This window comes from Danio rerio, chromosome 4, assembly GCF_049306965.1.
Source record: "Danio rerio strain Tuebingen ecotype United States chromosome 4, GRCz12tu, whole genome shotgun sequence".
Classification (NCBI taxonomy): domain Eukaryota; kingdom Metazoa; phylum Chordata; class Actinopteri; order Cypriniformes; family Danionidae; genus Danio; species Danio rerio.
Genome location: NC_133179.1, coordinates 65268102 through 65294766, shown reverse-complemented (window position 1 = coordinate 65294766; position 26665 = coordinate 65268102). Strand labels below are relative to the sequence as shown.

Genomic DNA, 26665 nt, shown 5'->3' with positions numbered 1-26665 from the left:
AAATTTTCATACAAATAATAATTGGAATTATCAGATAGCTGAAGTGCTTCAGTAGTCTGTTAAGTACTGAAATTAGCATGTAAGCTAACAAATGACTCATGTTCTCATTCACTGAAGACACTGGGTTTCCCATACACAGATTTATTTGTAGTAATATGGGAGTTTTCACATTATTGCATCTTTAAAGACAACAAGTTGTGTACAGAGAGTGTAATTGTTTTCAGAAAGAAAACTTGTTTCTTTTCTCAAATCAGTCCATCAAAATAAATGTGTAGTGTTTTAAAATCAAAGTCTTCATTTGTTACCCACAACACATCAAGAGTTAATCAAGTTAAAATCTCATAATCTGACAAAAATCTGATCTGTGGTAACTGGCAAATGGCATTGTCTGAACAGGGCTTCAGCGAGTCTGTATCGATCGCTCATTGTCATTGCCTTACAGCGAGTTCACACCACACAAGTTTATCCACTAACAAGTTTTGTGAAATTGCAGACAAAAGCACAAAATTGGATGTAAATCTTTGTTTGTTCAGGCGAGTGACAATCAAATAATGTGAATTATCAAAAACACAATCTGAGGGTGTAGGTCAGTGTTCCCTGCATCTCCTCAAATATTTTCTCCTCCCTAATCTTTCTAATTCTTTTTCAGAGCCGATCATTTGTTTGGTAAATTAATAAACTGTTTGCAAATGTGCACTGTGCACAAATATGGTTATTGGTTCATAATAAGTTGAAGCACATTGTTATATTTTGCTGTATTTGGCTTAACCGTTCTTGTGTGGCTTGCCAATGTATAGATGACTCTAACAGATGAAATAAGGAAGCTGACCAAAGTTCTTACAGGGAGAAAACTTTATTGAAGACAACTAATAGTGTAGGTCCTCATCGGTGATGTTAACTCATCCGTCTTCAAGTACCTTAAACCAAAGTACAGTCTGTGAGACACTACTTTATAGCAAACGGCGTAGTCAGTTATGTCCGCAACACCTCCCTCACCACCCGCGTCCTCAGTTATATTCGTGCATAGGCGACAGAATAGAGAGGGCGGTGTCCGTGACACATCCCTCAGCACTCGAGCTTCCTCAGTTATATCCGCGCATAGGGCTGCAGAAAAGAGGTCCACGATACCTCGCTTCATTTTCATAACCGGTCACTTTCGTTTTCACATTGGGGTTTAGGGCGGCGTGACTGTCTTCTGACTAGAGCGGCAGTTCAGCTTGATCCGGCCCTGCATGTAAGCAATAACTGAGGTAAAAAAAACTCTGGTTATTTATAGTGAGTTTGGAATCATCTGGTTGGTGAATCATGTTTTAGCTAATGCTGGACCAGCTGTGGACAATCATAAGCATGTGATCCTCTCAAAAGTAGTTTAAAAATAAACTTAACTTGAATGAACAGCCAAACTACATGAAAAAGCTGCCATTTTGAATATACCAGTGTTTCTGTGGACAAGGCCTCATTTTTCAGGACTCTGCTCTGCATTGTGAAGCTTCATGTGAGCGCTGAGGCTTCTTTTATGAGTAAAGCCCTTTCCACACTCACTGCATCTAAAATGATCCTCTCTTGAGTGAGTCTTCATGTGTCGCCTAATGTAGTCTTTGCGTTTGAGTTTAATTCCACAATGATCACATGTGAACACTATGGTTCCAGTGTGACCATTCATGTGGTTCATGAGGCTAGATTTGCTTGAGAGGCTCTTTCCACACTGAGCACATGCAAACGGGTTCTCTCCGGTGTGAGTTCTCATGTGGTTATTGAGTGAGCTTTTATATGTGAAACTTTTACCACACTCTGTGCATGTGTAAGGTTTCTCTCCGGTGTGAATCCTCATGTGGATGTCAAGGTTTTGTTTTTTAACAAAACTTTTCCCACACTGTGTGCAAGTAAATCTTTTCTCTCCAGTGTGAGTTCTCATGTGGACTTCAAGGTTGCCATTTTGCTTAAAACTCTTTCCACACTGAGGGCAAGAGTAAGGCCTCTCCTCAGTGTGAATTCTCATGTGCATTATCAAGTTTCCTGCATGATAGAAGCTTTTTCCACACTGTTGGCATGTGTACGGCCTCTCTCCAGTGTGAATTCTCATGTGGGTTTTAAAGTTTTCTTTTTGAAAAAAACTCTTTCCACACTGTTCACAGGTGTAAGGCTTCTCCCCAGTGTGAATTCTCATGTGCACCGTTAAGTTTCCTATAGTATAGAAGCTTTTTCCACACTGTTTGCAGGTGCAAGTTTTCTCCCCTTTGTGAACTCTCATGTGAACATCAAGCTTTGGCTTTTGACTAAAAGTCTTTCTACGCTGTTTACTGCTGAAATTACACTTAGATTTGGATTTCCGAGGTCTTCCACGTGATGAAGTCTTTTTAGTCAGTGTGGGTTTTTCATCAGTCATTATGTCTTGGTGTTTCTCTTCCATTTCATTCCATTGATGTGTCTCTTCTTTCAGCACCATCAGATCTTAAAAAACAACAAAAAAGTGAACTTTAGTATGAAGCCACATAGCGATAAGCATGAAATGGATGTTTCACCCACAAATAAAAATAACCAATTAACATTTACTCTCCGTCATGTGGTTTTAAACATTTCCTGTCTTTTGAAACACAAAGGAAGCTTGCATTTTTACAATATCTTGTGCTCAAAAGAACCAAGGGATAACTTATTAACGGAGAGTAAAAGGTGAGGCTAATTTTATTTATTTATTTATTTTTTTTAATTTTTACAAGATGTAAAATAAGTCTTTGGTGTTCCCAGAATGTGTCTGAGGTTTCGGCTCAAAATCAGATCATATACCTTGCAGAATATTTCATTTTGGGGGTCAGAGAAAAACCAAGCTGTTTTTGTGCCTGTGGCTTTAAATGCAAATGATCAAATGCACTCGCTTTAGATTACTCATGTTGTGTTCCCTTATGTGTATCTTCCACTGGATTTAAACATTTGTAACTTGCTTAGAAGACCCGATTGAGACAAATCCTGCATGTTCATAGCAAGTATGCATAATTCAGCTTATATTATTGAGTTTGCATTGTTGTAAATAATTTATGCAAATGTTTCCCAGTACTGGTTTGCAGCTGGACAGGTATCCGCTGTTGAAAACATATGCTTGATAAGTTGGTGGTTCATTCCACTGTGGCGACCCCTGATAAATAAAGGGACTAAGCCGAAGGAAAATGAATGAATGAACTTTTGCAAAAGCTTAATGCCACGTTTTCTGTAAACTGTGATGAGGAAATGGCGAGATGACATCCCAGGTGAAAATAATATATAATTAAATGCAATTAAAATACACTTAAATACCCGCAAATACATTTTAAGTACATTGTTGTTTTTTTGTGTTAAATAAAAGTTTGATGATTTTACACTATAAATATACTAAATAAGTATGTTTATACTTCATTAGGACTCTAGTACACTTGACAAAAGTATATTAAATACCAGTAATACTTAAATACATGTTTAGTGTACTACAATAAAGTACACTACAGAAAAAAAAACACCAAAAAGAGTTTTATTAGTGTGTTTTTCAAAAGTGTGCTTTAAATGCTTTAAACATTAGTTGATTTTTAGTACACTGTTTAAGTTTAAAATAAGTTAATATATAGAACATCTATTAGTAATGTAATATAGTAGAAGTACATTTTCCCAAAAGTTGTACTTAAGAACACTTAATGTGAATGCAATTATCACTAACACTTAAATTGATTTTGAGTGTGGTAATCTTACCAAAAACATTATTGTCTTGAAGTATGTGTGTGTTGTGGGTCAAGGAATGATCAGGAAAGCCAAGAATGGGCATGCAGAAGGGATGCTATGTTTGTGTATATCCAGTGTAGTCAATAATATGATAATCTAAGGAAACATATGTTTTACATTGCATATTCTAAAATTGTTCTGGACTGTTTATCCTTCTACTTAATTATCTTTTGTCTAACCAATTACGTGAGGATGTCTAAACAATCTAATGACAAAGGTTTGTTGACTCTGTTAGCATAAATATCACTGTATCCTGAATGTAAGGAAGGTCGACCTGTGGAGCTCATGGAGAGTGCTGAAGCTGATTTCTTGCTGTCAAAACTACAAAAAAAGTAATTAAATTTCCTTCTATTTTATTTCATTCCTGACTCTTTGTTTTTATTCATCGCAACTGGTCTTTCACTGTTCTTAAAATGTACTTAATACTAATTTTTAGTACATTAAATACAAAATTAGTTTGGGAAAATAGAGCACTTTTAATACAGTATTTAGCACACTTTTTTTTTTTTACAATTTGTATATTCTTTTAATATATTACTATTATACTTTAAATTAGTCATAAATATATTTAAATGTTTAAAAGTAGGGTTCCAGTGTTTTTCTAGTTGTAACTAAATATATATTTTAAAAAAAACAGATATAGTATGTTAAAAGCACATTTTAATTAAATTTCAGTGTGTCTCAAAATAGCACAGTTGAGTACACTTAGATGGTGTTAAGTTTATCCTAACATATACTTAATACTATCTTTTAGTACATTAAGTACAAAATTAGTGTGCGAAAATAGAGCACTTTTAGTACATTACTGAAAAGTGTACTAAGTATACTCAAAGTGCATTGTAGTGCACTTTTTTTTTTTTTTTTACCTGGGCAAGCAAAGAGATCTGCATGCTGTAGGCTATTACATAAATGCGAACTCAACTTTTAATACTGCAGTCACAACATTTGTCATTGAAATAACGCCACAGGTAGTTGGTAGATCTGTGTAAAAAAGGTCTGCCGCTACAGCTGGAAAAAATCCTAAAGGAAACAATGATATAACTTATGCAAATGCTTCTCAGTACTGGGTTGTAGCTGGAAGGACATCCGCTGTTTAAAACATATGCTAAAAAAGATAGTGGTTCATTCCACTGTGGTAACCCTTGATTAATAAAGGGACTAATGTTGAGTTCAGCTTGCATGATTTTCAAAATATTCTTGTTACGGATGTTTTTCACACTGCATGACTATCTGGGTTAGTGTTTTGTTACTGCTTTGTTTACACTGCAAGATGGATTGGCGACAGGGAGTTTTACACTGCATGACTTTACAAAAGGACAATCACAGACAACTTTGTCCAAACTATGTCTCACAGCCAAAAACACGTGGTATATCTTTTGTTATTAACTACATAAAGAGAAAGAAGCCTTTAATGGGGTAGAAAATGTATATATTTGCTCCTCTGGCATGGTTTCCGCTACATTAATTCTTCCATGGCGGGGCACCATGACAAAATTCATCCTGCCACGGCTACATTACAGCTTCTCATTCAAAACATTTAATTTTTTTAATAGCCAGTAATAACGTATTAAACGTCAAAATGTATTAAAAGGTTGAGTGAATTATAACAGCGTGAACTTCTCTGTAATCGTAGTAGTGCTGTGTATTATTTGTTTACCCCGTTAAGAATAAGTGCTGACAGACTGACTGGCTGACTGACAGATGCGTGAGGCCAGCAAACACGATCTATAGCCGTTTCACTTTACTTCAGGACGCATTAATATCGTTCTGTAGGTCTATTAGAGACATTCATAAATGTACAAGCAAAGAGATCTGCATGCTGTAGGCTATTACATAAATGTGATCTCGACTTCTAATACTGGGGTCACGACATTTGTCATTGAAATAACACCACAGGTAGTTGGTAGATCTGTCTAAAAAAGGCCTGCCGCTACAGCTGGAAAAAATCCTAGAGGAAACACTGCCTGGGTTTTGAAGGGAACTAGCAATTTCTCTTCAACTTTTTCCTTTTTCGGCCCAGTTGAGCCAAAGGAAAATTAATGAATGAACTAATGCAAATGCTTAATGCCAGTTTGCTGTAAACTGGAGTAATGAGGAGATAGCAAGATGACATACTTTGCAACTTGTTTTCATTCACTTGTACTTTTGTCTTTTTATTCTTGCCTTTGTGCATGTCCCGAGGCTTAGCTGAAGACCTACATGATGACATTTTATATACCTGACAAGATGCAGAAATGGCATCAAAAAAAGGTGACCTGCTGTTTGTCTAATCAGGGACAGTGACAACATAAATATACAAATAATAATGTTTACCCGGTGGTTGGGAATGTGTAATGTCTGTTAATGAACATCTAGGATTATTTGTTAGCCCCTGGTATAGCATGAGGAGAGTGGAATGTGCTTACAGATAACCAAGGATTTTGTTATTCAGAGTGGGAATGACCCAGGATTCTGCATTTGAAGTGTGAAAAGCCCTAAAAATACTCAGCATCAGTTCTCAGCATAAACAGAGCACAAAGACAAACAGCGACATACAAAAATTGTCAATCATGTCATAGCAGTGACCTGATTTCATATGCTAATGTTTTAGAACTTCCAATTCAAGTGCCTCTTGGAGAAATGACCAGGAATAATAAATGGCAGAAAACGGTCACACTACTTGCTCTGCAAACAAGTGTGTTCATGACTATACATACAAACAAAAATAATAAAAATAGAAATTTTGACTTTGCAACATTAAGCAGCATTAGGCAAGGGCCAGTATAAGATTCTAATTCTAATAACCTTGAATAAAAATATCACAGTTTCACGGTACTGTGATTACTGCTCTAAAATGAATATTTTTTTATATGTCTGGGTAAAAAAACAAACAGTTTTCCCCTTTGAACACAATATATTTTTTTTTGAGAAACTTTAAAAGTGTTTTGGAGCAGTAAACATGTCAGGCTGAATAATTCTAATAAATCATTGACTTTTGCTGTCTTCATTAGTTTTAGAAACACAGATTTCTTTATGATTTAAAATGGCATCTTTTGATATCTTTTCTGCTGGAGATACTGTTGTCCTGAAAAACTTAAAACATAAAAAACTTACATATACAGTAGTAATGATATAGCAGAATAATTTGGCAGCTTTATACCATGAAAACTGTTATCGTCCCATGCCTAAGCAGCATAACACTGTTTTTAGGATCTAAAAATTAATTCTTTAAATAAAGTCTCAAGCAAAAAGATTCCAATGTCTGCTGGTACACAAAGAATATGGTCAAAATTCTAATAAACTTTACACTCAAATGTTTGCATATCATCAGCATGCTGAAATCCATTTCTTAAGAAGCAAAAGTCATTTTTAGACTAGTTTGTTGGCCAGTTGTAGTCAGTGCAATGCTAAACATTATTGTTCTACTATAATTTGTTTATTTTGCCTCATGTTGTCCCACAACATCATTAAAATAGTTTAGAATACTGTACAATGTTTTATAATAATTAATTATTTTAGTATCCATTTCATTCAGCATGTTTAAAATTGTGGGCATCTACGTTTTTGACATGCTTTAAACCAGGGTTTCTGCAGGTTTCACCAAGTTAAATTTAGAACTTTTTAAGACCATTATGAGTGAAAATTTATACTCATAAAGGGCTAAAAGCTAAGGAATTTTTCAAATGGCCCAGATGAAAATGGTTTTTATTTGCCCTTAAAAAATAATATGATTTTAATACATTTAATAATACAATAATAAATGAATAATATAAAATTACAATATTTTAGATATTTCTTAGCAAAAGATTTTAAATATTGTGTAAAAACAAGCCTTTACTTGTATCCATACATTTTTTGCCAACATAAACTTTGAAAAAATACAAAAAAAATTAACAAATGTTTTAAAAAATTTTAAAACTATAATAAACTAAATCTATGCACAACAATCTGTCCAGGTCAATGTCCTCAGCAGTAAATACATGGATCACATTTATACATTTAACATTTAACAAATGTTATTGTAAAAGAAATAATTAAACTATTATGATAAACAGTTAAAATGTCCTTTTTTAATTAAAAAGTGGAAAGTTTTATTGAGATGGATTGTTGGGGATTGTATGGGTTTTGGCCAGATTGGGTAGTAAATCATGAACAAAGGAAAATGAAGACTTGTTTAAAAAAGATTTAAGACCTACAACACAATATTTCAGAAAAATTAAGACTTTTTAAGGCCTAAAATTTAGATTTTGGAATTTAAGACATTTTATGATTCGCAGAAACCCTGTTTAAATACAATAGCCCTGGTAATTAGTTATTATAATAATGTGGTTCTAACTCAGATACTATTAGTAACAGCCAGTAACAACTACTAGAAACAAGTGTAAACCCATAAAGTATTTGGTAAAAAAAAAGGAATTTACAATAATACATAAAATAATGACAAAAGACCTGAGAACAAGTAACAAGAAAGAAACTTATTCCTGTCTTTCAATGAGTGCTTATGTGCATTTAGGAGAACTAGGCAGTACACTCAGGACTGCAAGATGGATTTAATTTAGTATTCTTATTATTAAAATATCTGAATGAGGAACAAATGACTGAGTTGGTCTTTGAGAATAAAAACCAACCTGTTTGTTCCTGCAGATCTTCCTGTTTGACTGTGAATGTTTCTTCAATCTTCACATCTTCACTCTCCTCTTTAATAAACGCCATCTTTATAACAGTGTGGAGATCAGTCGCTTCAGCAGGAGTTTTTCTCTGTGTTTGGACACTGTATCCTGTTTAAAATGAACAAAACAATAAAACATGTCCTGTTTAAAATAAATAAAACAATAAACAGAAACAAAATAACTTCCCTTTAGAAGTGTCTTCATATGAGTAATCAACAAAAAGAAATCGGGTAAAACGTTTCTTTAAAACACTAATTACACACTTTATTCAAACAATAGCTCTCAAATAATGAGAGATTATAGATTATAGAAATAGTACTACGTTGTATAAAAAGGTAAAATAATATTTCCGACAGCAGGAACATAATTTAATATCGTTTAAAAAACCTAAAACTTCATAACTTTAACTTTAAATCGGTTTATATCTGTAAACGTTTTAAAACAAACCTTAGTCCAGTTGAACCATAGCGCTGATGCGGCGCCACCTGATGACGTCACAGGCTACGCCAAAATAAAAGTCATTTTTTTTGTTTAGCTTTTTTGCCACTTACTGTTGCATTCATGACTTATTGATACATTTCGCCCATCTTTTTCTCTTTACACTATAGGGCAAGTAACGTTAAAAATCTAAACCACTGGCCGAGAAGAAAAAACCCTTAGCGTTAAACCCTGAGATGGTTTAACCCCTAATCTGACACCTTAGATATTTCACATTTAATATGTGCATATTATTTGTCTGTCACGATAACTTCCGTTTTAGCCAACTATTTATTTATTTATTTATTTACTGACCTTCTTATTTACCGAGCAGTTAGTTAGTGCTGAAACGTTACATTTATACAAGTAAATAAATAGACTCAATGATAGGCTAAATTCTGCGGATTTCTGTGCACACAGATTTTATGTGGGCCTACTCATAACCTTCTGGCGTTTCTATAAAAAATGTCACATTCTATTGGTGCATATAAATATGCTGCTTTTACATCCATCAGGTGAGCAATCAGGGGCAATGCGGTGGCCCATGGATAGCATGTTCGCCTCACAGCAAGAAGGTCACTGGTTTGAGCCTCGGCTGGGTCGGTTGGCATTTCTGTGTGGAGTTTGCATGTTCTCAATGTGTTCGCATGTGTTTGCTCCGGTTTTCCCCACAAGTCCAAAGACATGTGGTATAGGTGAATTGGGTAAAAGCTCAAAATGACTCTAGTGTGAATGTGTTTGTGTGTGTGAGTGGATGTTTCCCAGGGATGGGTTGCAGCTGGAAGGGCCTTTGCTGTGTAAAACATGTCCTGGATAAGTTGGCGGCTCATTCCGCTGTGGTGACCCCACATTAATAGAGATTAAGCCGAAAAGAAAATGAATAAATGGTGAACAATCAGATTTTCTTGCACAGCTTTTGCATTAACACTCTTATACTAGTCATGTTAGCAGTTGGAGAAAAAATCTTGTCATAGTTCACACCTTTTTGCTGGCTGTACCATTTGGCAAAATACCATGTTTTGTATTTGTCAGACCATCACTATCTCTCTCAATTGTAAAAAAAAAACAATTTACCCCCTGTTTCTTTGCCTTTAGTTAGGTTGGTAAGAGTAAATGTTACAATTTCTTTTAACGATTGCATGTCTTCATTCATAGCTTTAACCCATGTGAGCGACAGTTCATGTGTTCATATAAACTGTGTCGCTCACTTGCTGCAGAGAAGTGTCACAGTGAGTCTTGCTGACAGCGGCTTGGTAAATGCATTGGTCAAGGCTCGCAAAGTTGTCATTTTAATTAAAATTATATTACAAATAAATAAAAGTATTATTATTATTATAATAAAACTATTATTATTATGCAAATATTATTTTAAATAAATAACAGAAATCAATCAGCGAAATAAGATCTTATAAAAATATTTTGCATGAATTTTAATTTCACGAGTTTCATGAGAATTCTAGAGAACACAAAATAAAAATGTATAGAATTATCCCTGACTCTGACAGCAGTGAAATAATGATAACCCACTTCTAGCCCAAATAAACCTTAAATTTGGACTTTGTTTCCCCAGCAGGTCCTATTGTGCTGAGACTAGCTTTTTCCCACAATTTCAGTCCTCATAAAACTTGTTTATGGAACAATCATTTTATTTTATTTCGAAATAAGTATTTATTTTAGGATTTATATTTTTCTTTATTGGATAGGAAGGATAGCCATGGTGACATTCTTAATTCCAAAAACTTCTGCTTAAAACATGTTTTTTTTTTTTTTTTTTGTCATTCTAAAGAGTTTTACACAATTGTTAATGTTATTCCTAAAAACATCATAGTATTGATCAGAGGTTTTCTTTTACACTATCCTGTAATGTTTTCTCTTTCATCTCTGTTTTTGGTCAATTTATGTTTTAGAGATCCAAAATGTAGTAAGTTTTTAAGGATTTTTTTATTTAAAGGCTTAATCCTAAGCAGCTCAGACCTCATTTCATTTTTAAAGATTTTAATTCACAGGAATTAGAAAAAATAAAAACAAGTTACATTTCTTATCCAATTCTGCCCAAAATTAAAGAGCTTCAGTTTAAAATGATTAATGATGTGTACCCAATAAAATAATTTCTGAGATTAATATTTAATACTGAGGATAACTTTTGTCAACTTTGTGAAAGTTATATTGAAAACACTGAGCATATTTTCAATTGCATATACTCATGTACATTACAGAATGTCTCGTCAATATCCATGTAAACCTCTTTTTTTGCTATAAACTAGGCAAATTTGGTAAAAGTAAAGAGAAATTGTACACAGCATTACCTGGTTAATAACCTTTTTAGCTTTATAAAATTGTTCATTCATAAATGAAGTGCTTCAGCAGTCTGTTGAGTACTGGAATTACAACAAATTACTCATGTTCTCATTCACAATAGTGACACTGGGTTTCCCATACAACACTTTATTTGTAGTAATGTGGGAGTTTTCACATGAACATATATTTTAGGGCAACCATGTATAGAAAGTGTAACTGTCTCCATGAAGAAAACTTGTTTCTTTTCTCAAATCAGTCCATCAAAATAAACTTGTAGTGTTCTGAAACCAGTCTTCATTTGTGACCCACAACACATCAAGATTTGATCAAGTCAAAATCTCATAATCTGACACAAATCTCATCTGTCGTAACAGGCAAATGGCATTGTGTAGTCTGAACAGGGCTTTAGGGAGTCTGCTTCAGTTGCTCACAGTCATTGCCTTATGGCAAGTTTACACCGCACGAGTTTAGGCGGACTTTCATTCGCCAACAAGTTTAGTGAAACTGCAGACAAAAGCCCAAAACTTGAGGCAAATGGTTGTTTGTTCACACGAGTGAAATCCGACAATGTGAATGATCGAAAACACAATGCAAAGCTATACTTTCACCTGGCACCACATCGCACACCTCCTCTGACTGCGCGCGTACCTCACGACGCGAACAAGGCTTTTATACTCACCGCATTTGTTGTTGTGATATTCTTTAAAACGACAGGGGGCGGTCAAAAGAATCTGACCGTGAAGTCAGATGAATAAACAAGGAAGTAGAAAATTTCCGGAACTACGTCATATCATTTTCATCATTCAATATTTTTAAGCTAATTATTTTTATTGTTTTTATAAGTTATTTTAATTATTATAAGCATTTTTAGAACCATTCAAGATTTTTTAAATCAAACTTTGATGCATCACTTTCTTTTGTTCATATCTCAGACAGTTTTACCTATTGAAGTTTATTAAAATATTAATGACAAAAGAACATGGGCTGCTCTACAAATATATTTTATTATGGCAAAAATAAAAGCAAAAAAGTACACTTATACATACATGTTTTTTTTTTTTTAGATTTAGCCCACTCCACAATTCACACATTACTGTCTGGCTAGTTTCTGTCCTATACTTATGCTAAAAAGGCAATAATGGTCCAACACTTCTGACCATGATCACCATTAAAGCCAAGAAAAACATGGCATCAGTGTATTGTAAACCAATAGGGTCAAATATTCCTTTCCGGTTATCAAAAAAATAATTTGTTCCTTAATTATAGTTTTGATATTAAATTGTTTTAAATTCAAAACTGTAATGTATAAATCAGTGTAAAACCTACGACTAATGAAAAAACATATTCTGTAATTATGTACCTGGGTCTCCAGTTTTGCCATGGCCTCTTTGGCTTTAACAAACATCCCTCAGGTTTTTCCAAACTTTTTAACAAAAACTGTCCTCTTTCCCACGGCTGTTGCAATTTCTAGCCAAGAATTATTGGTCATTTGGTGATCTCTATGATCATGGATCATAAGGATGTATGTGCAGGTGTACTTTTCAGGCAAAGTCTCAAATATGGCACCATTGCGTACTGTTCGCCCATAATGATGTCTTCAGATGCTCTTCAAAGTGATTCATATTCAACTCAAATCAAAATCTTTCGCCGCACGCACTGTTTGCTTGAGTCTCAAAAAAAAAACATACACTCCGCCGGCCGAAATTATGCCGCACGCACCCAAAGCAAACCTACGCAAACTCCGCGATGACATCACATTTGCTGCATGCACTCAAGCAAACAAGCGGACGCATCAAGTATAAACCAGGCTTAAGAGTGTAGGACAGTGTTCCCTGCAACTCTCTAAACACTTTCTCCTCCCTAATCTTTCTAATTCTATATTCAGAGTCGAAAATTAGTTTGAAGTGTGCAATTTGCACAAAATAAAATAATCAGTTCATAATAACTTGAAACACATATAAAGGTGTTTAGCTTTTTATGCAGCCTGGTAGAAACTCTCACAACCTGGCACATCCTCACCCCTCTTCAGTTATTCAGTTTAAATCTTCAGGCGTTCCAAGGGTTTCATTATCAGTAACTTGATATGTTTTCAAGAGTTCACACTTGTTTGACATGCTGTCCTGGGAGAGAGCCCCAAGCTCCGCTGGACAAGGCCTCATTTTCGCTCTCCATTGTGAAGCTTCAGGTGAGTGCTGAGACTTCTTTTACATTTAAAGCCCTTTCCACACTCACTGCATCTAAAACTATCCTCTCCTGAGTGAGTCTTCATGTGTTGCTTCATAGAGTCTTTGCGTGTGAAGGTCTTTCCACACTGATCACATGTGAACACTATGATTCCAGTGTGACCATCCATGTGGTTCATGAGGCTAGTTTTGGTTGTGAAGCTCTTTCCACACTGAGCACATGTAAACGGCTTCTCTCCGGTGTGACTTAACATGTGATGTTTGAGTGAGCCTTTATATGGGAAACTTTTACCACACTCTGTGCATGTGTAAGGTTTCTCTCCAGTGTGAATCCTCATGTGGATGTCAAGGTAGTGCTTGTGAGAAATACTTTTCCCACACTGTGTGCAGGTAAAAATTCTTTCTTCATTGTGAGTTCTCATGTGGATTTTAAGGGTGACATTTTGCTTAAAACTCTTTCCACACTGAGAGCAAGAGTAAGGCTTCTCCCCAGTGTGAATTCTCATGTGCACTGCCAAGTTTCCTGTTTTAGAGAAGCTTTTTCCACAATGTTGGCATGTATACTTCCTCTCCCCAGTGTGAGTTCTCATGTGCGCTGCAAAATTTCCTGCATGATAGAAGCTTTTTCCACACTGTTGGCATGTGTACGGCCTCTCTCCAGTGTGAATGCTCATGTGGTTTTCAAAGCCTTGTATATAACCAAAACTCTTTCCACACTGTTTGCAGGTGTAAGGTTTCTCTTTAGTGTGAACTCTCATGTGAATATCAAGGTTTGACTTTTTACTGAAACTCTTTCTACACCGTGTACAGCTGTAATTACACATAGACTTGGATTTCCGAGGTCTTCCACGTGATGAAGTCTTTTTAGTCAGTGTGGGTTTTTCATCAGTCGTTATTACTTGGTGTTTCTCAAACTGCTGTTTCTCTTCCATTACATTCAGTTGATGAGTCTCTTCTTTCAGCACCATCAGGTCTTTAAAAGAAAAGAATGAAAGCTCAAAGCGAGAAGCATGAAATGGATGTTTCACCCAAAAATGAAAATGATCAATTACCATTTACTCTCCATCTTGCAGTTTTAAACATTCCCTTTCTTCTGAAACACAAAGAAAACTAGAGTTTTTCACAATATCTTTTTTTCTATGTTCAGCTGAATCAAGAAACTCATAAAGGTTTAAAACCACACGAGGAAGAGTAAACGGTGAGGCTATTTTCATTTTGGCGTCAACTATCCCTTTACAGGGTTCCTATAATTAATCCTTTTTTTTTTTAACAAAATGTAAAATAAGTCTTTGGCGTTCCCAGAATGTGTCTGAGGTTTCAGCTCAAAATCAGATCATATACCTTGCAGAATATTTCATTTTGGGGGTCAGAGGAAAACCAAGTTTTTTTGTGCCTGTGGCTGTAAATGCAAATGATCAAATGCACTCGCTCTAGATTACTCGTGTTGTGCTCCCTTATGTACATCTTCCACTCGATTAAAAACATTTGTGACTTGCTTGCAAGTACGCATAATTCACGCTTATATTAGTGAGTTTGCATTATTGTATTTAAATTATGCTATTGCTTCCCAGTACTGGGTTGAAGCTGGAAGGGCATCCGCTGTTTAAAACATATGCTAGATAAGTTGGTGGTTCAATCCGCTGTGGCAACTGCTGATAATTAAAGGTACTGGGCTGAAGGAAAATTAATGAACTTATGCAAATGCTTAATGCCACGTTTGCTGTAAACTGAAGTGATAAGATTGCAAGATGACATACTTTGCTACTTGTTTTCATTCATTTGTACTTTTTCCTTTGTTTTCTTGCCTTTGTGCATGTCCTGAGGCTTTGCTGAAGACCTACGTGGTGACAATTTATATACCAGACAATATGCAGAAATGCCATCTAAAAAGGCATTTTTGGATATCTTTTCTGCTGGAGACACTGTTGTCCTAAAAAACTACCACTTGGCGGTTTTATACATTAAAAGTGGTTATCGTTCCATGCCTAAACAGCATAACAATATTTTTAGTAGGGCTGCAACAACAAAACCAATAAAAATCAGTTACTAAAAGCGTTGGCAACAAATTTCATAATCGATTCGTTGTGTCGCGCGACACAGACATTTGAATGTTTAAAAAAAACACTTCAGTTCAGCGTGGAGAGGAGTGAACACAGTCTCTCTCTACTTATCTCTCGCACTGATAATGAGTTCAGCGCCTCAAAGACAGGGATGAGGAGGAAGGGAGATCAGGGTAAATCACTACAAATTCCTACTTATGTTTCAATTTGAAGTGAGGACCATGTTGTTGTCCCTGGTGCTGGTGTTTTACTCATTATCCAGCGTGACAAGCATGACAAGTTAGCTCATCATATCATCACAATTATGCAGTGTTTTAACTGTCTAATGCTTATTTTATATTTTAGACATGCAAATACACACATGTACTAGCCCTCTACTGCACGGTGTAACCATATGGCAACATGATACTTATGTTCATTTCCCTGCCACTATTTCTTTAAGACCAACATAATTTTTTTTGTTTGAAAGAGAATACCTTTGTGTAGCCAATGATGTGCTTTGGTTAAGTCACATGACATCCAGTGTTTTTCTGTAGCGCGATTTCTGACAGACTGGCGTTTATTGTGAGTAGTTGCTAAATGCAAATGCAAACGTCAATAAAAACAAAGTATCAAATTATGTTAGATCCACAAAAAAAATCACCTCCTCATGAAACATCACCTCCAGTCAGATATGATGACATTCACAACTCAAATTTTTTTTTTTATCAAATAATTTTTTTGTAAATCGATCAAATGTGTGTGTTGCCAAATGGCAACACAGTGCAATAGTGGAACATGCAATATTGCAATGGATTAGCTAGGCAGATAAGACATTCATATATGCAAATATGCATTGCGGCTCACTTTATTGTACAGGCTTATTGCACTTAAACTTTTTTAGGTTTGGCTCTCGAATTAGTAAGGTTATGAGTATATATTATTTAAAAAATTTCGCAAAGCCTGCCATGTAGCCTACAATAACAATAACAGCAAATTACAAAAAATAATAAGACAAGCCTACTTTGGCGTTGCAATAAAATAGTATTAATTATCAAAGAAATAATTTCAATATATAATTAAAATAGGAAGAAATAAAATAAAAACAAATGGTAACCTGTTTTTATAGCAGGGCCCAATGTGTTCCTATTTTTGTTCTGTTAACAACTATTAAAAAGAAAAAAAACTAAACAATAAAAACACTACTAAGTGATAATAATAATAATTATTATTATTATTGTTATTATTATTATAAAGCCCTTGCTCTGAAACAATCATACAAACCAGGTGCTGCTCGGAAATGGCCATCTTTGCTCAGCATCAGGTGCACAGCAGCAAGAAACTTGGCAGTAAACTATGACCTTATTTTAATGACAAAATGTCTAAGAATACTGCTAATTTACATTTTTATTTAATTTATACATGTGCAATGAATGTAAGCCTGCTAACTGTGTGTGGTTCAAATGATAGAATATGTAAACTTTGTTTATATATAATTAAATAATAATAATTAAAAGCCTGCGTGTAAGGCTTTTATTTTGAGGGCGACGTCACGAGATCAGATTTAGTTTAAATCTATACTGGGTTTACTCCCATCATATCTCCAGAATTATATTTGTAAAAAGCCTGTTCTTAACTATGGTCTTCGCTCACAGGATATTTATTTACTCTTTGTCCCTAAAGTGCGGACTGAGATGGGAAAAAAGGCTTTTAAGTACGCAGCACCTTTTGCTTGGAATAATCTGCAAACACAGTTGCAGTTCAAAGACTTGATTTCACTACAAGCTTTTAAAAAGTTTTAGAAGTTGAAACAGGTTTGTAGATGTTTTGAATAGATGTCAGTGTGATTCATGTTAACTGTAAATAGTTTTTTGTTTGTTGTCTGTTGGACTCATGTGACTTGTGTACTGCCTAATCTTGGCCAGGACGCTCTTGTAAAAGAGATTTGATTTTTAATCTCAATGTGTCTTTCCTGGTAAAATAAAGGTTATAATAATAATAATAATAATAATAATAATAATAGTTGACCAATTAGAGGAAAGTGGGCATTTCAGCACCGCCTACATGTGTAAAATGAATATTAAAATCGTTTATCCGTTTTTCTACTTTAAACCAAAAAACGAAAATCCAGCCAAAATGTCGTTTTTCGTTTTCTTGTGAGCAAAAGAAAAACGGAAAAACTGCCATTTTTTTCCTTTCCTTTATTCCGTTTAAAAATGGAAAACAAATGAACAAAACGTACACAGTCCATTCTGCTGTGACGACCCCCAATTAATAAAGGGACTAAGCCAAAAAGAAAATGAATGAATGAATCAGCGTTTCCATTTAATGACTTAAAAAGAACAAAATCGTCACTTCCTGATTAACTGGCGCCAAATCTCAACAGTAAAAACAGAATTTACTGTGGTAGGAGAAGCTACATGAATCTTTTCTGTGTTTAATAAATGACTTTCACCTCAGAGGACAATGTCAGCACACAATGAACATGTGGTGAAGATTTAGCGCATGTTTTTTCATGCCTATATTTCAAAAGTTATGTGCATCATGATGTTTCCATCAACTGTTTTTTTTACGCTCATAGCCTATCCAATATGCACATAAAAATAGGTGGCTGAATATGTAAGGCTAAGTGAGAAATACTGCTTCATTTTTTTAAAAAAAGAAAAGGAGACCGACAGAAACTCAAAACAGAGTTAAGAGAATAAAACCTGCTGACCAGGTTAGGTTCACAGAGTATGTTACCAAGTTACCTCTCTTTCAGAAACAGGCTTGACTTACCCTGCTTTCTCGAATTTCACAAACTTGCCATTTTGATACGCAAATGCCAGAGTTTCTCTCATTTCAGGGTTAAAATGCTCTGAGTTTTCACTCAACCTCCTTTCTGAAATGGGGCATATGAGATGCTATTGTTTTAAAGCTTCAGTTGCCTATTGGAGAAATGACTAGGACTAATAAACGGCTACTTTCTCCACAAACAAATGTGTTCATGTCTATACATACAAAGAAAAAGAATTAAATTAGAAAATATGACTTTGCAACAGGGGCGAAGCAGAGGCACAGTAGATAGTGCTGTAGCCTCACCACAAGAAGGTCGCTGGTTTGAGCCTCGGCTCAGTTAGCGTTTCTGTGTGGAGTTTGCATGTTCTCCCTGCCTTCCCATGGGTTTCCTTCGGGTGCTCCGGTTTCCCCCACAGTCCAAAGACATGCGGTACAGGTGAATTGGGTAGGCTAAATTGTCCATAGTATATGAGTGTGTGTGTGATTGAGTGTGTGGATGTTTCCCAGGGATGGGTTGTGGCTGGAAGGGCATGCGCTGCATAAAAACTTGCTGGATAAGTTGGCAGTTCATTCCGCTGTGGCGACCCCCGATTAATAAAGGGACTAAGCCGACAAGAAAATGAATGAATGAATGACTTTGCAACATCAAGCAGCATTAAGCATGGGCCATGTGATGGCCAGTGTGGTGTATGTTTTGTTAATTTAGTTTTGTTTTGAGTTTAAGTTACCGTGCTGCAGTGCCGACGAGGAACGGAGTTTCTGGATGTAGTCCGACAAACTAAAGGGCAGACGTGCCGCCAAGTGGCATCTATTGGTTCCGCCAGACGATACCATTGGCTAAATGGCTTGGAGGGAGAGCTGATCTTTAGTTTAAGTTCATTAATGATTTGCAGTGTTTGTTCAGATTTATATTTAGTTTTGCTTCATTTAGAATTTATTTAACTAATATTTAGATTTGTATTTAGATATTTGACTTGGTTTATTGTTGTTGTCTGTTTTTGTCTCCCCCTTCTTGTTTACTGTGGACTAGTCCCTCTGGGGTCCGTTCTTCGTACGTGGATTACTCAGTTAGCTGGATTTGGATATTGACGATTTGACATGATCCAGGATCGTTTCGTTCTTCAAAGCTGATCCGAGAGTTGTTGTCATAGCAACAGTTCTGCTAGGTCAAACCTGATCGGGAGCAGGTTCAAATCATATAAACAGGATTAGATTGGCTTAGTTCAAGCAAAGATAATACAGAAAGTATGTACCGAATTCTGATATTTTCTTACAGTAGTAGTTATATAAAGTTAGGGAAATGGTACATATTTTTAACTATATATATAAAGTTATAGTCATTAATAAAATAAATTAAGTTATACATTTTAATAAAACGTATGCAATCTGCACCCTCGAAATAAAAGTAGGCTACAAAGATTGCCACCTGGTGGTGCAAAGAGAAAGCTTATTGATATGAACTTTTTAGATCGCTTTAGTACAAATTGTGTATAATAGAAATGCACAATATGTGACTTTTTTAAAGCAATCATTTCAGCAGTCATAAACATGTTTTGATAGTTAATATGCCGGTGATTTGATGCTTCACAAAAGTTGCAGACGCCTTTACCAATATGAAAACACTTTTGTAAACAACCAGTTATTCTTTACACCGATTACAAAATGGCTACTATAATAAAGAAAATCTTTTCTAAATGTGGAACTAAATACACTGATTTGCTTCGAAATACATGAATAATACACTTGACACATGAAAGTGTAAAGCCTGCAGCTCACAACAAATGTGGAAGGTTATTGCGTGTCATATTAAACAAGCCGTTTACTGCTAATTTGACGTAATTTTGCTCACATGGATACTTGAATATTAATCAGATGATGTCATTACGCTGCTGTGCCGTCATCCAATCGTTGCATTGCTGATCATGATTTCGAGGATCGATACATCTGTCCTTTACAACACACGCAGCGATCTCAGATCAGTTTATCCAGACATTCTAATCTGATCCGCGAACTCGTTTGAAGAACCAAATTAGCGAGAGATCAGTTATCAAGATTAAAAGATCCGGGATCTGCCAAATAATCTTAGATCATTTAAGCAAGGTACGAAGAACGGACCCCTGGTATAAATGTGGTCTGTCTTGTCATTTCAAGGAGTTCTGTTTTTGGTTTATTCATGATTAGTTTGGTTTGAACTCAGTTTTGTTTTCTTTGTTTAGTTTATTGATTTTTTAATTGATTTAATTGTTTCATTTATTTATTTTTTGAGTTTTTGAGAAATTTTTTGACTTTATTAAAAATAATTATTTTAAAAAATCTACTTTTTGTATGCCCCTTACTATATGTGCTGGCTCAGTCCGTCACAGACCAGTATAAGATTCTGACGGTGTGATAAACTTGACTAAAAATATCATGATTTCTCAGTACTGTGATTACCATTTATAAATATATTCTTTTTAAATGTCTGGTTAAAAAACCTAAACTTTTTTTTCCCCTTTGAACACAACATATTTTCACTTGAGAAACTTTGAAAGTATTTTGGAGCAGTAAACATGTCAGGCTAAATAATTCAAATTAATTTTTTTTACTATTTAAAACAGCATCTTTGGATATATTTTCTGCTGGAGACACTGTTGTCCTGAAAATCTTCAAACAAAATGTAAAAAAACGTATGGATGGTACAGCAAAAATATTGTTTTTAAAACTTTTTTTAAACCGCGGTATACCTTGAAAACTGTCATTGTCCCATGCCTAATACCGTCCAATGGCGGCACCTGCTGGTACGTGAAGAATATGGTCAATACTGACAAACTTTACACTCAAATGTTTGCATATCATCAGCATGCTGTAATCCATTTCTTAAACAGCAAAAGTCATTTTAGACTAGTTTGTTGGCCAGTTGTAGTCAGTGCAATGCTAAACGTTATTGTTCCACTATAAATTGTTAGCTTTGCTTCATGTCGTCCCTCAACAACATCATATAGTTTAGAATACTGTACAATGTTTTATAACAGTTAATTATTTTACTGTCCATTTCATTCAGCATATTTAATATTGGGCGCATCCAAGCTTTCTGACATAAAGAAATTTTTCAAATGGCCCAAATGGAAAAGATTTTAATTTGCCCTTTCAAAATATATATATTTTTATTTAATAATACAATAATAAATGAATAATGAAAAAAAAACAATATTTTCGATATTTCTTAACAAAAGCTCTAGTTGTATTGTTTTGTAATTGTTTTTCAAAATAACCTTTAAAAAATTATTTAAAAAAAAATTGCAAATATTTTGAAAAGTTTTAAAAACTATAATAAAATAAATCTATGCAAGTCGATATCCTCAGCAGGAAATACATAGAGCTTATTTAAACAAAAGTTATTGTGAGAAAAAATAATTAAACTATTATGATAAATAGAGTTTAAACTTTTTATTTAAAAAGGTAATTTTAAGTTTTATTGAGATGCATTGTTGGTGATTTTGGACAGGCTGAGTAGCAAAACATGAATAGAGGAAAATGTAGACTTGTTAAAAAAAATAAAAATAAAGACCTACACCACAATACTTTAGTAAATGTAAGACTTTTTAAGGCCTAAAATTTTTATTAGCCCTGGTAATTAGGTATTATAATAATTCTAACAGTTTAACCGCATAAAGAAGTTGATGAAAAAAGGGAATTGTGATCAACGTGACATATGCAAATGGAAAGTACTATACCAACACTATCACTGTAATAGCAGATATCTTCTATGATATACTACTATACTGTAGGTCAAATATCGACAGCTCAGTTATAGTCATTCATTTTCTTGTCAGCTTAGTCCCTTTAATATTCCAGATGCCCTTCCAGCCGCAACCTATCTCTGGGAAACATCCACACACACACACACACATACACTACGGACAATTTAGCCTACCCAGTTCACCTGTACCACATGTCTTTGGACTGTGGGGGAAACCGGAGCAAACCCGCGCGAAGGCAGGGAGAACATGCAAACTCCACACAGAAACGCCAGCTGAGCTGAGGTTCGAAACAGCGACCTTCTTGCTGTGAGGCGACAGCACTACCTACTGCGCCACTGCCTCGCCCTCATCTCAGTTAAACTTTTTCAATTTATTGTTTTTATTTATTTATTTTATATATTGCCAGTGCTCAAGGACGCTTTACCAACAGTAGAAGAACAAGGAAAGCAATAACCTTAAGAAGGTAGAGAAAATGGGAGACTAATAATACATAAAATAATGACAAAAAACATGAGAACAAGTAACGAATGAAACTCATTTCTGTTTATCAATGAGTGCTTATGTGCATTTAGGAGAACTAGGCAGCACACTCAGGGCTGCAAGATGGATTTAATTATAGAGGTAAAGTTGGCTTTATATTCGCACATTCAAACTTTCCCCTTAATATTATAATTTCATAAAATTATTTTTGCAAACTCTAAATAGTGAAATCAAATTAGCAGTCAATGGCTATCAAAGTACAACATTGTTCACAGTCAAATGCTGTGATTTCAAGTTATACTTTCATGCTATAAACAATATAGAGACTCCTAAATGAACGAATGTGTAAAACCAACTTTACCTCTATATGACTGAGTTGGTCTTTGAGAATGAAAACTAACCTGTTTGTTCCTGCAGATCTTCCTGTTTGACTGTAAATGTTTCTTCAATCTTCACATCTTCACTCTCCTCTTTAATAAACGCCATCTTTACAACAGTGTGAAGATCCGTCGCTTCAGCAGGAGTTTTTCTCTGTGTTTGGACACTTTATCCTGTTTAAAACGAATAAAACAATAAAAATGTCCTGTTTAAAAATAGAGGTAAAGTTGGTTTTATATTCAGATATTCAGACTTTTCCCTTAATAATATAATTTCATAAAAGTATTATTTGCAAAATCTAAATAGTGAAATCATATAAGCAGCTAATGACTATCAAAGTACAACATTGATCACAGTCAAATAAACAGTGTTAATGTTGTTTTCAAGTCATACTTGCATGCTAATTCCACTCGAATATTCAAAACAACATGATAAACAATACATAGACTGCTAAATGAACGAATGTGTGAATATAAAACTTTACCTCCATTGTTTAAAATAGATAAAACAATGAACAGAAACAAAATAACTTCTCTTCAACACTTGCTTCAACAGTTTCTTTATATGAGAGTAATTAACAAAACGTGTCTTTAAAACACTTATTACACACTTTTCTGTTACTTTATTCAAACAATAGCCCTCGGTTACTGAGAATAAAATAGTACTACGTTGAATAAAGGATTAAAATATTTCCAACAGCAGGAACATAATTTAGCATCGTATAAAAACTAAAACCTTCGAACTTTAACTTTAAATCGGTTTATATCTGTGTAAACATTTTAAAACAAACCTTTCTCCAGTTGAATCACAGCGCTGAAGCGGCGCCGCCTGATGACGTCACACGCCAAAATAAAAGTCTTTTCTTGTTTAGCTTTCTTGCCACTTACTTTTGCAGTCATGACTTATTGATATATTTCTCCCATGGTTTTCACTTTACACTATATCTGCTTTCTCTCACACAAACCTTAAATCTAAACATTTTCTTAACTTTTTTAATCCACTTATGATGACTTGTATGTCTGCAACACATTACTTCCTATTAATATCTGAGTTTTCCCAGAAATGGGTTATGGCTGGAAGGGCATCCACTGTGTAAAAACTTGCTGGATAAGTTGGCGGTTCATTCCGCTGTGGCGACCCCAGATTAATAAAGGGACTAAGCTGACAAGAAAATGAATGAATAATATCTGAGTCCAAATCTCATCCTCATAATTATGACCTCTTCTTTTCTATTTCTAAAACATCATAGGTCTATATAGAGTTTCCTTTTTTCCACATGAATTGTCGTCTCTTGTTATCTGTGTTCCACAATTCCTGCCATTCTTTAGCAATATCTTCAGTAATAATATTTAATTTACCTTTACTTCAGAAGCATTAAAGGGATAGTTCACATAAAAATCACAATTTTGTCATTTACTCATCCTCTACTTGAGCCAAACCTGTTTGAGTTTCTGCTGAATGCAAATGAAGAGAATACGGAGGCAAAAACAGACATGGTTCAGCTGTTCTCATTTTGGACCTGGCTGCTTTTTTCAACATTTTCTTGCACACAAAATGTTCTTGAAACTTGATTACAGTTGAACCACTAAAGTCATATGTCACATGTTTTAAAAATGTTTTTGGCTCCTTTTCTGGACTTTGAGCATCTCGGCACTCTTGCTGTCTATGACAGATGAAGGAGCTCTCTTATTTCATCTAAAGTGTCTTCATTTGAGTTCTGAAGATGAGCAAAGTTCTCAGGGGATTAAACAACAGGTAGAGGGACAATCGTTCTTGAGTGCTTAGTGTACACTGTAAAACACGCCTCCCATCAGTGCTGATATACAGCCTACAGCCACATTGCACTGCTTTTTAAAAATGTATTTATTCATTTTTTATTGCAATAACAACTGGCCATTACAACAAATAGAAATACAAAAACTGATAGAAGGCAACATCGCACTGCTACTCGTGTGATATTACTCATGTATTCATTTATTTTTATTATTTTTATCAATCAGGAGTCACCATAGTGGAATGGACCGCCAACTTATGCAGCACATGCTTGACACAGCGAATGCTCTTCAAGCTGCTACCCATTACTGGGAAACATGCATACACACTCATTCACACTGCATGCATACCGCATGTCTATGGACTTTGGGGAAACCAGAGCATCCGAAGGAAACTCACACGAACACGGGAAGAACATGCAAACTCCACACAGAAATGCCAACTGACCCAGCTGAGGCTTGAACATGCGACCTTCTTGCTGTGAGGCGATCGAGCTACCCACTGCACTTACATGTGTAATTATTTGAGGTAAACTGGTATTAGTGAAGAACTATGCTTACAAATGGTTGTTATTTTTAAAACAGGTCAAAAGGCACGATTCAGATGTAGTGATCTGGAGAATCAAGCATGTATTGTTATAGACACTATGCTTATTTGTCTTAAGAGATGTTAGGCAGGTCCTGTTCATGTAATATGTTCATGTAATAGTCTATCAAGTTGGTATTGGCATGAACAGCTATACATGTTAACGGGTTTCTTATATGTAAAATGGTCCTATTCAGTTAATGGTCAGGCAGCTATTACTAAAGATGATTGCACACAATGATGAGCCATTTATTTAAATGAATATGTTACACAGATATTTAAAATTCATTGTTGCAAACAGGTTAAAGGAGTAAGTGCAGTTGTTGTTTTATGTCATGTTCACTACTGTAATTAACACCATTGTGAAAAAGAAGTCTGCGAAATGCTGTAGTTGGTGTAGGTGGAGCAGGTTAATCACATTAACAGTTCTGCATTGTGTAGTTATGAAAGTGAACTCTTGTCATTGAATTATTCTGTATAAACTGCCTATACAATAATTTAACTTGAAATGTAATTATTTTCTGATTATAAATATTTAGATGCATCACAGTATGTGATAGCTTTACTGTGTTAAAAGGAAAAGGTTTTGTCACATGGTATCTTATATATGCTTTTGTGAATGTCTATGCATATTTGTTTGAACAAACACAAATAAAGGGAAAAACATCTTTAATACATACCAGGTGAATAAGAGGCAAAAAAAGAAAAAAATTGGCACAGAAACAAGTTACATTTTAATAGTTAAAATCTAGAGACATTTTTGAAAGGAAATAATTGATCTGTTAAGAGTGTGTTGACTATTACAAAAGTCAGTAATGAGCTGCATGTGCTTTAAGAGAAATAAAGGACTCTAAACTCACATAAAGAACAAGTTCAGTGATAAATAAATAACTAAAACATTGCTAATAGTTAGCTCATGTCAATATATTGACTAAACTTAACATGAATAAAACTTCACTGTGAAGTTTAGAAATTGTTTCTTTCAACGAAGGATAATATATCACAGTTTAATAGTATACATCTTCTATAACTATTATATAAGTGAATGTAGTTGTGTGTATTGATAAATCGGTATGGACTGAGTCTTCAATGCTCATTTGCATCTTTAAACAAAGACTTCAGCCAAGAGACTCTGAGAAGCTTCTGCAAAAACAACACACAAATCTTGCACTACCTTTTAACCAGGCTTGGGAAAAAATAAATTGAAATGTGTTACATATCATAAGTGTATCGACATTAACTACAAAATGCAGCAGCCAAAATAAAAAAAAGCTTTCATCAAAAGTCCTATAAAACAACAGCAACAAAACAAATGAAGATGGCTAAAGTCAACTTATTTTCCCAATACATCATTATTTCTCTTTAAACTGGTTTGTAAAGCTGCTGAACTTCCCATCCTCTACAGTAATGTGTCTCGAGTCTTCACTGCTCCCCACTGCTCATTTGCATCTTTATACTAGAATTAATGGGGGCCAATTGAGTCTTATCCAATCACATTCCAGATCCAGTATCTCAGCAGGGTTGCATCTATATATTCTGGG

The 26665-nt window shown here is 34.8% G+C and overlaps 3 protein-coding genes across 10 annotated transcripts in view; 2 read left to right on the top strand and 1 right to left on the bottom strand.

The window, feature by feature from the left end:
- Nucleotides 1-26665, top strand: part of znf1069 (zinc finger protein 1069) — a 616019-nt gene that overhangs the window by 72329 nt on the left and 517025 nt on the right. The window lies entirely within an intron of this gene.
- Nucleotides 1-26665, top strand: part of LOC110439389 (NACHT, LRR and PYD domains-containing protein 3) — a 440964-nt gene that overhangs the window by 241150 nt on the left and 173149 nt on the right. The window lies entirely within an intron of this gene.
- LOC100329790 (uncharacterized) lies at nt 838-26376 on the bottom strand. 6 transcript variants are annotated; one of them, XM_073948648.1, is made up of 4 exons: nt 23557-23612; nt 22790-22939; nt 8352-8501; nt 838-2451 (listed from the first exon to the last, which is right to left on the bottom strand). In XM_073948648.1, exons 2-4 carry the CDS (start codon nt 22872-22874, stop codon nt 1457-1459), a joined length of 1230 nt encoding a protein of 409 aa, XP_073804749.1. In that variant the 5' UTR covers nt 22875-22939; nt 23557-23612; the 3' UTR covers nt 838-1456. The 6 variants fall into 6 exon arrangements, with proteins under 6 accessions (XP_073804749.1, XP_073804748.1, XP_073804750.1 ...); XM_073948650.1 differs by lacking the exons at nt 838-2451; nt 8352-8501 and adding exons at nt 11300-14324; nt 14404-14444; XM_021475562.3 differs by lacking the exons at nt 838-2451; nt 8352-8501 and adding exons at nt 11300-14324; nt 14404-14441.